Below are 15,468 nucleotides of genomic sequence, written 5' to 3'. Positions count from 1 at the left end.
TGTCCAGAACTGGTAAACACCCTGTGAATGTTCCCTGTGCTAATGTCTGGTACGAGACTCTGCCTATGTGGGAAAGCACAGAACACAGAGATGCGGCCCTTAATCAGGGGAAACCACAGGCAAGCTGTCCCACCGCTAAAGGACCTGTCCACTCACACAGCAGCTTTTGGCTGCAGCCCCATGTGCTGCCCCACCGCCCCGCGCTGCACCACCGCTCCGCGCTGCACAGAGAAGGGCCACAAATGGAGAGAAAATCTCGAGTCGGTTGAAACTGCAGGACCATGAACGCTCGGACCTAAGATATGCCGCTAGGTGAGGCTGGGACATCCAAGGCCCGAGTGACATCCCTGCATCTGTATACGAGCCTGGGAGATGTGCCACTCAACTGTCATCTGACAATAATGTACTCATGAAAAATCATATTCTTTGAAGGAAGGTTAATTAATCTGACAAGTGTGAGATTATAACAAATGACCCCGAGGGAAAGAATCAGTCGTAGCGTGGGGCCAGCCCCGCATGGACGTCCCACAGCAGCCCACGGCTCCTTCTGCACATGCCACCTTAGGGCGCAGGAGCCTAACGACTCCTCCAGGCCAGTTGTCCCTGTTTTCTCTCATAAATCCCTGAGAAAGTCCTAGATCATTCTTCAACACATGTGTTCTTAACCCCACTTCACAGGCTCGAACACCTGCAGCAATGTGGGGCTCACTCTCTCCAAGTGCAGCCCATCCTTGGCCCCTAACAGCGGCCACAGCAGAGGCGAGACCCTGCTGCAGACCCTTCGCAAGTCCCAGGCAATGGCCCCAAGGCTGGGTGGTGACTGCCTTCTCCCTCCCTGTCCACTTCCATCCATCAGCAAGTCCTGGCATCTCTCCCCTAAGGTCCATCCCAAACCCACCATCCTCTGCCTCTTTGCCACTGGCACCCTACCCGAGCCACACTCACCTTTCCCTTGGACTGGGGCATGGACGCCCAGGCGACCCTAGGGGTTGGGACAGATGCTGACATGTGATGCCTCAGGCGAAACCACAGCAGCCCTGATGTCTTCGTCTCTGGCAGCCGAGCTCGGCTCAGCTGCTCCCAGATGACATGATGCAAGCTGCACCTTCGGCTCCACTCAGCTCGGCCGCCCTCTGCCTAGGCACCCTGCTGAGAAAGGAGCTTTAACTCCGCCAAACCACCATCCGTGTCTTAGAATCGTATGATTTATATTCCTTTAACACACAGAAGAGTATACACACACACGTTTACTTGTTAATGTATTGATTTTTATAGATTCAAAGTAAATATATTTTTAATTTATAGATCTATAGATTAATACACATATAGATGATTTTTAATTTATTGGCCTTGCCAGATAACCCTCTCCCACCTCGCCTTCCCCTCCCCTTGGTCCTGAGCCCTGCAGGCCCCAAACCGTGGCCATGCCGTTAGATGCAGGCTGGCTGCTGCCACCTGCAGCAGTGTGTTTGAGGGTCCTTTGTCCCCTTCCCTGTGGCCATGCTGCTCTTCATGCTGCATGGCTGGGGGGCAGCAGGGGAACCGTATGAGTTTTGGAGGCGCCAGGGCCTACTGGGCTGAGAGAGCAGGGGCTATCGCAGCTCTGGGGCTCTGCTCGCGCATCCCTAACAGCTGGACAGCACTCCCGAGCGGCCTGACTCCAGACGCTGCACCTGCAGCTTGTTGGGGCTGCCAGTCACGTCCAAGAGCTCCCTCTTGAAGGCCCTGTCCCCGGAGCTGCTCTGGGCAGGGGCTGTGAAGAGGGGCTTCAGAGAGCTTCCAGTGGCTCTGGAAGGACTCCCAGAAGGGAGCCGTTGAGCTTGGGTCTCGGGTACAAGCTAGGGAGAGCCCACTGCCAAGGGCCCCCAGCCCATTCTGCCTCCCAGATGACGTCAGCCTTTACCACCCAAGGCGAGGACGCTGGACTGCAGCATATTTCTCTGTTTTTCACACAGGAAACCTTGTGTGGGGCTGAAACAAAACCAGAGACCCGTGGTGGAGCTGGACGAGCATGTCATGAGTGGAGCGGGGAGAAGACCCACAGTTCTGTGCGCCGGAGCACTCACCTTCTGTTCGCTAGTGCTCCCGCCCTCACAGACCGGATGTCTTATTTAAAGTGCTGCTAAAGGAAGCAAATCAATTAGCGGATCCCTTACAAGATGGTTTATTCTATGTTACACACAGAACATTGCTCACGAACGTCGCATCACCACGCTCGGTTATCGGTTAACAAAGGCTGCCAATGAACAACATCATCACCAAGTCAGATGAAAGACACCCTGGGAATCCAGGCAAATTGTGATAAGGCAGCGCCCCGTGTTGAAATGTAGCTCCTCTTTCGTCACACGCAAGGAGGACAGCCCAGTCTCTGCCGATGAGAGGGCAAGGAGTCTTCTGTGACGCAGTCCCGGAAATACAGGCTTGCGTCACGGGCGGGAGGAATTTCTGTGGGGCCTGCACCGCAGAGCCCTGCCTTGACAGCAACAACATAGGGACAGGGGCTTCCTGAGCCTCTACCATGCGCGTCTTTCATGCAAAAGCCATGCAAGTTGTAATAATAACCGCAAAGCGATGACATCAGGCTGGTAGCGACAGCTGACATGTGCGTAGCTCTGCACAAGGCCCGGCGTCTGCCGTCTCACTTAGTCCTGGGTGGGCGCCGCCATGTGAAGGCCCGCAGAGCTGCAGGCCCCTTCCCGACCCGGCCCTTTCCACGGTGCCCCGCCTGCCGTTTCCCCTCCAGGCCAGACCCTCACAGGACTGGAGACTGCCTCGCGGTCGCCACGTCTCAGGGCTCCTGAGTGTTCACAGGATCTGTCTTTAACATGGGATTTTCCTGGAAGCTAAGAAGGTGAGGCCAACGGTTCTAGAAAGTGCTGCTTAGCTGTTGACAGGATGATAGTGCTCAGGAAGTTGTGTCTCAGGCGATTCCCATTTCCATGAGCCATTTGCTGTGGGACACAGTGCCATCACAAAAGCATGAACAGCTGCAACAGAGGGGACTACAACAGGTGGTGTGGACTTTTTGGCTTCCATCTTTTCCTACTGCTGGCTAAAGCGCTCAGGCCTCCCTCTGCGCAGCCAGCTTCTTGCAGAAGAGGAGTGACATTTTCTTCAGGACACAGGGACGTAAGTTCCGTTCTTTCCATTACTTGCCTCCGGTGTTGAGTCCACGTGAAGGTCTCTCACCAGCCACGGGTGTTCGAATTCAAAGCGTCCTGAGACCGCAGCGGCCCGCGAGTGGTCGCCCACACGGCTGAACCCTCCTGACGCGGCCGGCACCTACAGCTCAATCACTCGTGCATCTCTGGGAAGGAAGAGAACCAGCTGGAAGACACTGGCAGAGCGTGCTGTGCCTCATCGGCTCACGTGTGTCTGCGACCCACACAAACAGGTATGGAGGAGCTCGCCAGCAAAGCCCGGCAAGGCGGCATTTCCACGTGCAGCACAGGGAGGAACCTGAAGCCCAGGCCTCTGCGTCCGGGCCAGGGCTCGCCCCGCAGCTCGCCCCCGCCTGCCACGCTGGAGCCCACAGAGCCAGGCCTCACCCACGCTGCGTCGCAAAGGGAAGATGCCACCCCTGAGGTTAGTACGCATATTTCAGGGAAAGTGGCCCTTTCTGCTGTGGAAGACTTTGCACACATTTGGGCAGGTGCTACAGGGAACAAAGTAGACCTCTAGGGCTGTGGCTCCGCAATGACGCTTTCACGTCTGAACCGCAAGCTGTTGGCGAGGGTGGGACTTCTCTGTACTTACTGTCCCAGCCTTGATGGAAGGGAAGGGGAGGGCAGACGTATAAGAAACGAGGAACACAGGAGAAAAGATGAGGTCACCAAACAGGACCCTGAATAAGACAGCTTGGGCTGAAAGCCGGGCAAAGACCCTGCCGTGGCCACGCACGGCTGAGGGCCTCCCAGACCTCCACGCTCTGAGAACACATTCCCACCCTCACCGCAGCTCCACGCGACGCCACGTGCAGTGAGGGCAGACTGGCATGTTCGCACGCACGCTGAATGATGCGCGGTGTCTCTGACATTCCACTGCGCATGTTCAGCCACAGTCTCCTGACACCTAACTCACGTCTCCCCAGGAGAGAAGAGACGCCAGCGGCAGGAAGACAAGCCGAGTCGGAGACCGCAAGCTGGCCAGCACAGTCCCCCAGCCCGAGCGTGAGGACCAGGAGCCAGGGCAAGGCTGGCCCTGTAGAGCTTGACCGCGGCAGAGCCAGCACGGAGACAAGGCAGACGCTGGGAACAAGCAAGGCCGGGCGAGGGGAAGGGGAGGGCGCGGGTTCCAGGCGAGGGCCTCAAAGCTGTCAGGTGTTTGTGCTTCTCCTTTAGAGGATGGTGGGGCTAGCAGAACGTGGAATTTAAGTCAGCTGGGCTGGAGGCCCAGGGGCTGAGCAGAAAGTTCATCCCTCTTGTCTTTAATAAGCCCTAGTTGGAAGACCCCTCAGGTTCTGTTAAGAAAGGGACCTGGAGAGGCCGGACTTGAGAGCCCAGTGCCCAGAGCGACGGGCAGCCGGAGGGCAGCCTCCCCCAGCCCGGCGGCCCGGCCCCGTGCCGGGGAAGGGGTGCCGTTGCTCTCCGACAGGCAGTGACGCCTCTGGAAAGGGACACATCGCGAGCCACTGTGGAGCCAGGCACCACCTGCCGGGACAGGAAGGCGGGGCCGAGTCTGGCACAGAGTCTGCGGGCGGGCTAGCGGGTGGATGGGCTGTGTGACATCCTGTGCTGGCTCAGGAGAAAGAGCGAGAGAGTTTGGGACTGCACGGTGTAGCGGCTGCTACACTCAGACCTTTCAGCAGGCCCTCCAGGAATCATGTAGACAAACAAGGAGAGAAGAAAAACAACAAAAACCGAACTAAAACTGATGACGAGGGTGCCTATCCGTTGTGGTTAGCCAGCCCAGTCCCAGGGTGGATCTGTGGAAGACACCCACCTTACTACCTGTTAATACTGAAAAGACCTTTACAAAATCCAACAACCATTTCTGATTTTTAAAACTCAGTAAAATAGGAACTGAAGAATGCTTCCTTAACATGATCAAATATGTGCACTTCGGCCCTGACGCGGGTGCCCCGCTTGATGGAAGCCACCAGCGGGTGTCCCTCCAAGACCAGCACCAGGCGAGCACGTGCACCGCCTCCCTGTCAGCGATGGTGGCTTTAGCCGACCCAGCCAGAGAGGAGAAAACAATTAGAGGGATGAGAACTGGGAAGAAGGTCTACCTTTGGCAGGTGACACAGTATCATGAAAACTCAAGGGATCAAGGAGTAAACAAACACAAACAGTAGAAGCATTCAATAAGGCAGCCACTATCATGTTGATGTACAAAAGAAATCAATATGCAATCAATGGCCAGGGAAGAGACATAATGGGAAACTCCATTTAAAGAGCCACGGAGATATAAAATACTTAGGAATAAACTTAAGAAATGTGAAGACCCTATGAGAGCAAAACCTGAAAACTCTCTTGAAACACACAAAAACAGACTTCTTAAAAAAATTATCTCTTTTCCCTGATGGAGCGTTTAACACGGTAAAGAAGTCAATCATCTTCGATTTAATATGTAAGTGTAATGCAATCCCAATAAAAATATCAAGATGTTTGTTTTCTGTAGAGAGATTCTGAAATTGATTCTGAAGTTCACGTGGAAAAATAAATACGCAAGAATACCTGGAATAGAATAGCAAGAACATGCCCCTGGGAAAGAAACACCATGTGCACATGTGCTCGTGCGTGCAGGGAAATGAGCCCACCAGACGCAGGGAGCACCACGAGGCCTCTCTGGTCCACGCACTGGCACGTGAGTGACCTCGGACACCGGTGGAGAGTAGCGTAGCGCCTGCAATGGCCCTAGTACATGAGGAAATCGAGGGTGCCGTAAAAGTAGCAAATGAAACACTGGGGAAATAGGGTGGTTCTCAAAAACAATGTTGAAATTCTTGGATTGCCATTTTGGAAAAAGATAAAATTGGATCTATTGCTCATACCAGAATATATGCCAATGGATAGGAGATCTAAGTAAAAAATAAAACTATACAAGTACTGGAAAAGATATATATGCACACATTTTTTAATTGTATAAAACTATATATAATGTAAAAATATTATTTAATTAAATATATTTTTATTAAATTAACGCAGGAAGGATCAACCAGAAGTATAGAAAATAGTAACTTGTAGCAGAGGGACAGGAGACAGTAGACAGTTATGGGAGCTAGACTTCTCTGAGTTTACTTTCTACATAGCTTTGTCTTTGAACAATGTACATGTTTTACATTTTCAAAAATTAAATTAAATTAAAAGGATAAAAAGGGAAACATTTATAGTATACACATTAAAACAAGTGTTTCTTATTCTATCCAACTGCCAACATAACCACACAGAGAAAACACAATACTCTTACTGCATACAAGGGCTAAACTTCATAAGTAAAAAGCATTGCAAGGAAACCTTCAAGTTTATGAAGCAGGTCTATAGCTGTATAGTGCTGTAATTTCTGGAAGTATCTTGTGTGTATTATAGGATAGAGCAAATGAGTAAAAATATTTATATGGCTAAGAACTACAGTTTTTACTTTAGATGGGGCAATATAGAAATATGGACTGGGGAAAGCTTGGGGAAAGCCTTATGGTACTGAGTTCATAATTGAAATGCACATTTCCCGACTCTGTCCCTTGAAAGGGCATAGAAGCAATGGCACCTCAGTAGCCCTGAGCACACGGTGTGCCCAGATCTTGGTTCCTAAAAATCAGTCCACGGTAACAAAATGGAAGAAAAGGAAAACAGGGGTGCTTGGGAAAATGGGCGATATCAGCTTGGAGCAGCAAACGGTGAGCCTGAACTCCGGGACAGTGACAGAAGTCTAGGACGTGCTCAGAGGCTAGCAGGGTCCTGTCCACAGGGCACAGAAGCCACTAAGAAGTGACCTGCACATCCAAATGTGGGACCATTGAAGCATCAAAAAGAATCATGATGACAATGAATTAAAGTGCGTTGAAGTCCGCAGTAAGAGTGCTCGGCAAGCAGGAGAAAGAGAAACAGGAAAATCCTTTCCTCCCAAGAGTGGCTGCTAGTCAATGTAGACAGAATGCTAGAATTAGAAGGTCAGTATTTTGTAACCATCGATGACAATAGCTGATTCAAGCAGGATCACGAATCGATGTAAAATCATTGGGTGATGAACTCCTGGGGGTCAAGATATTCACAAGTTCTCAAAGTACCCCTCCCCAGATTATTTACTCATTGCAAAGGGGAAATCTTTATCTCTGCGGTGCAGGGAGCGAGCAGTCACTTTCTAACCAAGGGATCAGGTGAGAAGCATCGCCAACAAGCGTCCCGGCACCACACACCTCCTGCTGCAGCACAACGAAAGATACGCAATGTCACTTCTGGTACATTCTTGACAAGAAAACCTTCGGTCTGAATCTACTCAAGAGGAAACAATCAGACAGATGCAGAAAACGGGACATTGTATGAGACAACTGGCTCGCGTACTTCAAAATCGACAATGCTGTGGGGAGAAGGAGGCAGAGGGTGTGGTCAGCACTGAAAGAGACTAAAGAGAGCTGAAATCAAATACAAATATTTTTCCTAGATTGGAAAACAGAGAGATAAAAGACAGTTTTGAAACAGTTGGAGAAATACGAATGTGGACTGTATAATAGATGATATTGAAATAGCATTACTCTTCCTGGGAGTGGTCATTGCATTGTGATTATGTAGGAGATCAACGGTGATGTTTTGGGGGTGAATATCATGATATCTACACTAATTTTCAGGTGGCTCAGCCAAGAAAGGTAGATGTACACAGGGAGAAAGCAAACAGAGCACAGTGGTCGTTAGTGAATCTAGGCAGAGCATGTATAAATTTTGACTACATTGTTCCTGCAACTTTTTTGTGGATTTGAAGGTTTTTCAAAAAGCAAGAAGGTGAGAGAGAAGTGGAGAGACTGCCAGGCCTGCATGGCCATCCTGGCGCGTCAGACTGGGCCAGATCTCAGTGGGCAGCGTTCTGGGTAAAGCGCGTGCGGGGGAATGAGCGAGAGAAAGCAGCGCTGGGGACGGTGGACTGTGGAGCGGCGACTTGCGCAAACCCGGTGCGGATGCCTTCTTTCCCAGGAGTAGGGACCCGGGACCCTGCCCCTCCCGCAGTCCCTGCCCTGCACCCACGGGCTCTGTCCGCTCTGAGCCCCGGAGCAGCACTGGGAAGCAAACACTCAGCCAAACTGACAGCTTGATGACACAAACAGATGTTTTGGAATTTTTTTTCTTCATCAAATGAACTAAATTGGCTAATGGTTAGATTACCCACTGCCAAAAATAAGGTCTTGGAAAAAGAACAAAAAAATTAACTCTCCTGCTCAAGCCCAGTCTTCTCAACTGTAAGTAGGTAAATGCCCCACAGCTTCATTTTAAATCTTGCCGAATTACCCCTGCACCAGAACCGGGCCCTGCGGGCGGGCTGCCTTCCCTCCTTTCAGTACACATGATCTCTCTTCCAACTCACCTTTCAGAGAAATGGAGGTTTAGCCTGCAAAACAAGATAATAGGACGTTCATTAGCTAAGTCTTAGATGACAGAAAGCACATGGAAAGTTTTCCTGCAGGAGAACGGCTCGCTTGTCAACAGCTTTTTCTTTTGGATCTAGCTTCTCGGGAACTCAGCCTGACTCCATCTAGTGTCAGTTTTGGAAACTTGAATTGTGCCTCCCCTGTGTTGGGAAGTGCCTGTTTGTAGAGGAGCTCTGGTGTGACGCCTGCCAAGCAGGGCTCCGGCAAGTGACGCCCACCCTGCCACTGCCTCCCAGCACCCCTCGCCTGTCCTTCATCTCTTGTCTCCCTCCCTCCACCCATCTGCCTTCCTCCAGCATCCAACCATGTGCTTTTTCCCCTGCACTTCACTTTTGAAACGTTCACTGTTGAATATTTTGCACTCATGTTGCCTGGATTATGGAAATTTCTTCCCATAGCCCTGATGTCTCAAAATAATCCAGAGCTTCCACACACACAGAACATGGATGCTCCTCTTGCACGATCATGCAAGAACACAGTGACTGTTCATTCCGCAGAGCTTGCAGACTGGCTTGTGTGTGTTGCTCACAGCATCTTCCCTCACACACGTATGTGTCAGAGTCAATCATGAGTTGTCACATACACACACATGCATACACACAAACACGCATGCACACGCATGCACACACATCCACCGGGATTAAGAGTTGGGCTTTGTGAAATTTCACGCTGTGTGAATTCCATGACTAAGATGTCCCTGAGACATGGTCTGTATCAAGTTCTAGAGGTTTCCAAAGCAGACCCTTGATCCAAAGTGCCCCTCAATGCATGTGGGCAGTTTGCATGGTCAAGGTAGCCTGGCTGTGCCAGGCGGAGCTCAAGCACCTCAGAGCCCTTCCTAGGGGTGGTGAGCCAGTCACTGTGCTAAAGTCGCCACAGGGCTCAATGATCTTGACCACAGGTCCTCAGCTGGCTGCAGCAGTCTGCAGCTTCTGCTCCTGTCCAACTCGTGTCCTGCATTCCCAGCACTGAGGCCACCTGGACCCACAAAGGCAATGCAGGTTCTGGCTCTGGAGGTCACCTGTTCATTTCCAGGTCCCCTTCCACCTGGAGCCAATTCTCCTCATCCTTCCAGGCTCCATCCACAGCCTCCCTGTGTCCCAGTCCACCAAGAGCCAGCGTGAAAACCCTGCTGGAGGCCAGTGGGCCCCGGTTCCACAGTGGGGGGCTGCAACAGCACCCGACGCACAGCGGGTGAGCGCTGCCTCGGGTGAGCGCAGACCGCGACGCCCTTCCGGCCAGGCGCTGCAGAGGCACACTCAGGGAGCTGGCATCACGCTGTCCCCCAAGGGCTAGAAGAAGACAGAGCTGCCCCAGGGAGAAGTCCGCTAGGGGTGGGGCATGGAGCCCCACTTTCCAATATGAGTGGTCTCGCGGGTTTGGTGGCACTGTGGGATATTCAGCGTGTTTCTTCTACTGAGAGGAATGTGACAGCTTCATCCAGTGTGGGTCAGGTGTGTGTGAATGTGTGCATGTCTGTGAGATGAGACGCCTGGCACCCCAGTTCCCCAGCCCCAAATGTCCTCAATTTCACCACACATTTCCAAAAGACCCCTGCCTGGTGCAGAAGGGACATGGCTAGCCAGAAGAGAGCCATGTGGCCACCCAGGGCCTGGAGTCCAGGCCCACACCACCTAGGGTGACCACACGTCCCTGTCTCCCTAGGACTTAGCAGTGCCTCTTCTCACTTTCACAAAGTCCTACTTTGGGTGATAAGTCACATGGACTCCCAACTACACCTCTGTCTTCCCCAGCCCTGGCCCCAGTGGGGTAAGCAGACATAATGAAGGGGGTGAGGAGGGCAGGGAGAAGGAGAGTGGGAAGGGCCCTCGCAGCCAGAAAGCTCTGCCAAAATCAGAGCATCCGAAGAAGCAGAAATCCTCAAAACAGTGACCTTCTCCAGAAAGCCCATTGCTGGCTCATCCCCAGGGCGTGGACCCACAGGGGCTGTGCATCCCGACCTCTGACGACTGCGCCACGCATCCGTCTGTCATCCCATCCGTCCGTCCACTCCTGCACTGGACACCACTTGGTGCCTACCAAGCCCCAGGTCGCAGGGAAGAACTAGGGGGTGAGACTGAGCTTCGGCCCTTTCTAAAAGCCACCACCACCGTCTCAGCCCCAACCTCTGTCCTGAACATCAGCCATCTACTGAACATCTCCTCTACTTGGAAATCTCCAGAAACCTCAGGCTCACCATGTTCGAAAAAGTAGCTGCCATCTCACCCCGTCTCACCCCTAGCCCACAACCAAAGCTGCCCCCCCCACCTACTTGCAGAAAACTCAGAGCTGCTCTAGTTCCCTTTCTCTCCCCACATGGCCGTACCAACCCCCGCAGCCCCTCGGTCCTGCGCCAGCCACCTCCTCCACATCCCCCGTCTGCCATCTCCTCTGTCACCTCCACCTGGCCTTGCTCCAGCAGGATCTGCAGCGGGCCTGACTCTACCACCCTGCACGCGTCCCTGTCTCCCGCTGGGCCCTCCCCCATGCTACTGTAACACAAAAACATCGCATCCCTCTGCTCCTGCCCGCTGCGAGTTGCTGGCTGTAGGCTTTCCATAATGACCCGGGGTCCCCTGTGCCTACATGAGCTTCTCTCTGTCCTTCCACATGCAGACTGAAGCCCACCTTCCCAGCTGGCTGTGCGGCCTCTGCACCCCCAAGACATGAGGCGACATGCACGTTGCCCTGCCACAGCCCTCCCGTGAGCTCGCTCCCACGCGCAGCCTCCACCAGCGACCGCCTGGATGGAGGGAACTTGTCTTACTTCTCTGTTCTAAACCCCCAGCACCTGGCTCATGGCCTCGTGCGCACTCATTCATTCATTCAACAGGTACAAGAGCACCTACTCTCTTCTTGGCACTGAGCTAAGTGCTAGGGCCACAGAGGTGAAAAGGGAGACCTCACCCTTAAGTAGCTTGCATTTTAGGGAGGAAACCATAAAAAAAGACAAATCAATATAGCATGTAACATCAACTGGAGGAAAGAACTATTAAGAAACAATAAAGCCAGGTAAGGGGAAGAGAATAATGGCTGTGGGGGAGGGAAGATTCTGTTTTAAACAGGCCATCTATAATGAAGTGATGACATTGAAGTAGAGATGTGAAGGAAATGAGGGGTGAGGTTCGCAGCTATATGGGAAAAGAACAGTTCACATGGTAGGAAAAGCAAGTGCAAGGTCCTGAGGCAGGACTGTCCAGGAGGACGTGTACTCCGTGCAAAAGAGCAGTGTGGCTGGATGCCAGCAGAGAAGCCAAGAAACCTGGGACAGACCATGTGTGGCCTCCCAAGCGGTGGTGGCAGAGCCTGGGACCTCATTTTAAGTGGGGGATGGGGATTCCAACCCCCAAGTGGCTGGAGGGTTCCAAGCAAGGGGTGGGCCAGAATCTGACCGAGGGTGTGCAGAAACGAGCCCGAGTCCCCTTTGGCTGCTGTGCTCTGAAGCCCCCACTGTCATGACACCTGCCCACTGGTCCCAAGGAGAGGAGAGTGGGAGGACGGGGCCATGGCGCATTCCAGTCCCCCTAGAAAGCATGGCAGAGTGCAGAGAAGGGCGGGCGGCAGGCCAGGGAGTGGGATGCGGGGACAGCAACGGCCCTCCCTGCCCCAGTGCAGCGGCCTTACCTCGGGGCTCTCTTCTTCAGCAGCGTGGCGTCTAGACAAAGAGGGTGGTGTTAGGCGGGAGGGCCGGCACAGAGGAGGGACCGAGCGCTCCCTGGAGCCCTTGCCTCCCCCGGGCCCTGACCAGCAGCTCCCGGCCCTCTGGTTCTGCAGCGCCCCACACACAGCTGCCCGCCCGCCCCGCTCTGCGGACAACTGTCTTCCATGCAACTGGTCCCTGGTGCCAAAACGGCTGGGGACCTGGGCCCGCCGCTTTGGTTCCCTGGCGCCCTCAAGTGATGCGGGGCCTGTCTGCTGTGGGCGAGAGGCTGTTTCCTCCCCCTCGTTTACAGGGACACACAGTCCACGCAGTGGGGCTCCCCTCTGCTCGGAAACGCCTCCCGCGACACTGTGCCATCATTGCATTAAGCAGCGTGACACGACACGGGACGATTTTGAGGCGACACCTCGGGAGAAAAGCGTGCGAGTCAGCACTGCGTTTGCGGCTGCAACCGCAGACTGGCTGCGGCACCGGCCCGGAGCCACGCCCTGCGCCGCGGCCGGGCGGCCGGCGCTTCGCGGCGCTCGGGTCTGAGCGCACTTGCCCGAGGCACGGAAACAGGATGGTGCCGCCACCACCTATGCAGTGTGGGCAGCACCTGCCACCACCACCTGCCCGCACGGAGACCAGCCTCACCCCTCCGAGGAGACGCTGTCTGATCATGTCATGCGGAAAAGAGAACAGACATGTCTGTCTGGGCCCACCTGAGCTCCCCTCCCCGCCCTTCTCCAGGGGCCCGGTTCTCAGGCGTGCTGAGAGCCGAGTGGAAAGTGCAGAGGGTGGCAGAGACACAGACAGAGGCAGAGAGAGGGGCAGAGACAGAGAGATCAAAAGACAGAGAGACAGACAGGTGGCGGCATATGGAGACACAGAGACGCAGAGAGAGACGCCCACGCTGCACGGTGGCGGCATTTCCTGCCGGCCGCAGCTGCTGCGCGGGCACTGCGGCTTGGTGCCTCCTCGAGCGGGTGCCGTGGAGTTGCCCCCCTCTCGCCAGGCGGCTGCCTGGACGCTGTGCTTCCCGGGCCAGTCCTCACCACTGGGGGCCTGGTGTGCGCTTCTCAGGTCTGAAGAGTAGTCGTCGAACAAGCGTCTCCGGATCATGCAGATCTTCAGGGCCAGGAAGCCCGCAGAGATGGCGACGCCCAGCGCGGTGCCGATGAGGGCGTACTTGATGTCTGGCGCAGGGAGGAACCGAACAGCGGCCTCCGTCAGTCGCCACACTGCAAGGTCTTCCTCAGCTCCCTGTGCAAGCGGTGACGTCCAAAGCACGCGCGTGCACGCTCCCACCGCCGAGGCCAGCCTATTTTCCACGCCTGTGAGCCCCTGCCCCCAGCCTCCGCCACATCCCACCCTGTCCTCCTGGAGCACGGCCCCTGGTCCCTCCAGCTGTGGAAATCGTTCCCACCTCCCAGGGCCCTCATACTCACCTGCCACCCCAGGCCAGGTGGCAGGTGGCTGGTTTCTCTGGCTTCCTGTGGCCCTTCCTCTCTTATCCCTTCATCAACTCATTGACCCATCTGCCGAGTATGTGTTCATCACCTGCCTGAGGCGAGCACTGAGGGCAAGCGAACAGGAGCCTGTCTGCCTTTGAGGAGCCTGCAGGCATCTGGGGAGGGCAGGCAAAGAGCTCACTCTAAGGCCACACAACTGGGGTGCCCTGGGCCGGCTGGAGTCGTGGTGTCAGGAGCCCGTAAGGGGAAGTGCATGCAGACTGCACCTTGCCTGCGGGTGAGCCAGGCAGGGGGTGGGGGGAGCTGGAATTGTGTGGGTGGGGGATGCACAGGGAGGCAGAGCCTGCTGTCGGGGCTCGCAGCTGCAGCGCAGGGTGCTAGGGGTATGGGTCTGGAGCTGCTCATCCAGCACAGAGACCCGACAGGGGTGGCCCAGATGCCTCCTGCTGTAACCACACCAGACCATCTGGCTCAACTTGTATGTAACAAAGTTGTGAGTTGCTTCTCAGTTGCCCTGGGCCCCGGGGTTGAAGGTCACGCAACCTGAGCATGCCCAGATGAACCAAGTATGCAACCACAGAGGAGCCTAAGTGCTTGGACCAAGGAGAGGCAGCTGAAGAAGTGGGCACCACCCAGCAGGATCCAGGACCCAATCGGATTGGGTCACCCCATGGCAGGGTCCATTCAGGTCAGCCTCCTGGCATCACCTCCTTGCAGGATCCAGTCAGATCACGCCTCACTGCCCTATGCTCACAAAGCCAGCCCGACCCTCTTGTTCCGGGACACACTGCTTTGGAGCGTACCCCAGTGTGCTCCTTACTTGTGCCAGGTAATAAAAACTCTCTCGCTATAATCAGCTAGGCTGTGTCTGTTGATCTGATGTCCACCAAGCGAATGAACCCCTTCACTGGGGAGGTAACAGTGTCCCCTTTGAGCACAGGCTCCAGTGCAGGTCCCTGCCCCCTGGGATAAAGCCATTAGCCACTCAGGCAGGCCTGGAGGGAGGGTGGCCCTTGTTCTGCACTCACCAGTGTGGAACCAGTTCTAGCGCCGCAGCCACCTGCCTGCAATTTCTGGAAAGCCTCCTTCTGCCCCCCGACCCGGCACCCAGGGTTAGATGGAGTCACCTACCAATTTCAGCCCCAGCAGACTTGCCAGTTGCCAACACTTGAGCTCCCCCAACGTCTGTAAGATAAGAAAACCCAGAGTCCAGTGAGAGCAAAGCCAGCTGCGATCAGGCCAGGCGGTGAGGGTCCCCGGCCACCCCTCCCACCTGGCCACCACCCTCAGAGCACACAGGTGGGCTCCTGATTGCCACCAAGGGTCTTGGAGCCTTGCTGGGACATTAGAGGCCCTCTCAAAACCCAGTCCAGGAATGTGATTCTGTCGGTTCAGTTGGGCCTTTTAACACAGTTTCCAAGGCCCACACGCTGAGCCCAGCCTGCCTGTCTAGGCTTCTGCCTCGGCCCACGGCCCGCTAGTCCAGCAGGACTGTGAGGCTTCCAGTTCCCCACGCAAGCAGGGTGTCCGCTGCCTCTGGGCCGCACCCTCTGCCCGGCTCCTTCTTCCCCCTGCTCCCTCACTTGGTCTTGGTTCTGGGTCGCTTCCTTCCTGACTCCCGCACCTAGGTGAACTGCCCCATGCGCGCTGCAGGGCTGTGCTCACCCGTGCTGGCCACTCGCGCCCAGCACTGCCGTGCCCCGGCCCACGCTCCCCGGGCATCAGCCCGCGGAGCCTCTCCCGCTGCTCCCCCACCCGCTGCAGGCGCAGGGCCC

General features: G+C 54.9%; 1 protein-coding gene across 1 annotated transcript in view; it reads right to left on the bottom strand.

Annotated features, from left to right (window-relative positions):
• Positions 1-2,148: 2,148 nt before the first annotated feature.
• Positions 2,149-15,468, bottom strand: part of LOC142861049 (transmembrane protein 273-like) — a 32,680-nt gene continuing 19,360 nt past the window's right edge. Inside the window, exons 2-6 of the mRNA XM_076010307.1 lie at positions 14,825-14,878; positions 13,277-13,417; positions 12,203-12,233; positions 8,515-8,538; positions 2,149-3,307 (exon numbers count right to left, since the gene is read on the bottom strand). Of these exons, the coding sequence (XP_075866422.1) occupies positions 3,283-3,307; positions 8,515-8,538; positions 12,203-12,233; positions 13,277-13,417; positions 14,825-14,878 (275 nt within the window). The 3' untranslated portion in view covers positions 2,149-3,282. The remainder of the gene's footprint in view (positions 3,308-8,514; positions 8,539-12,202; positions 12,234-13,276; positions 13,418-14,824; positions 14,879-15,468) is intronic.

The sequence above is a fragment of the Microcebus murinus genome, chromosome 14 (genome assembly GCF_040939455.1).
Source record: "Microcebus murinus isolate Inina chromosome 14, M.murinus_Inina_mat1.0, whole genome shotgun sequence".
NCBI classification, from domain to species: domain Eukaryota; kingdom Metazoa; phylum Chordata; class Mammalia; order Primates; family Cheirogaleidae; genus Microcebus; species Microcebus murinus.
Note: the sequence above shows the minus strand (reverse complement) of the source record. Positions and strands in the feature narration are given on the sequence as shown.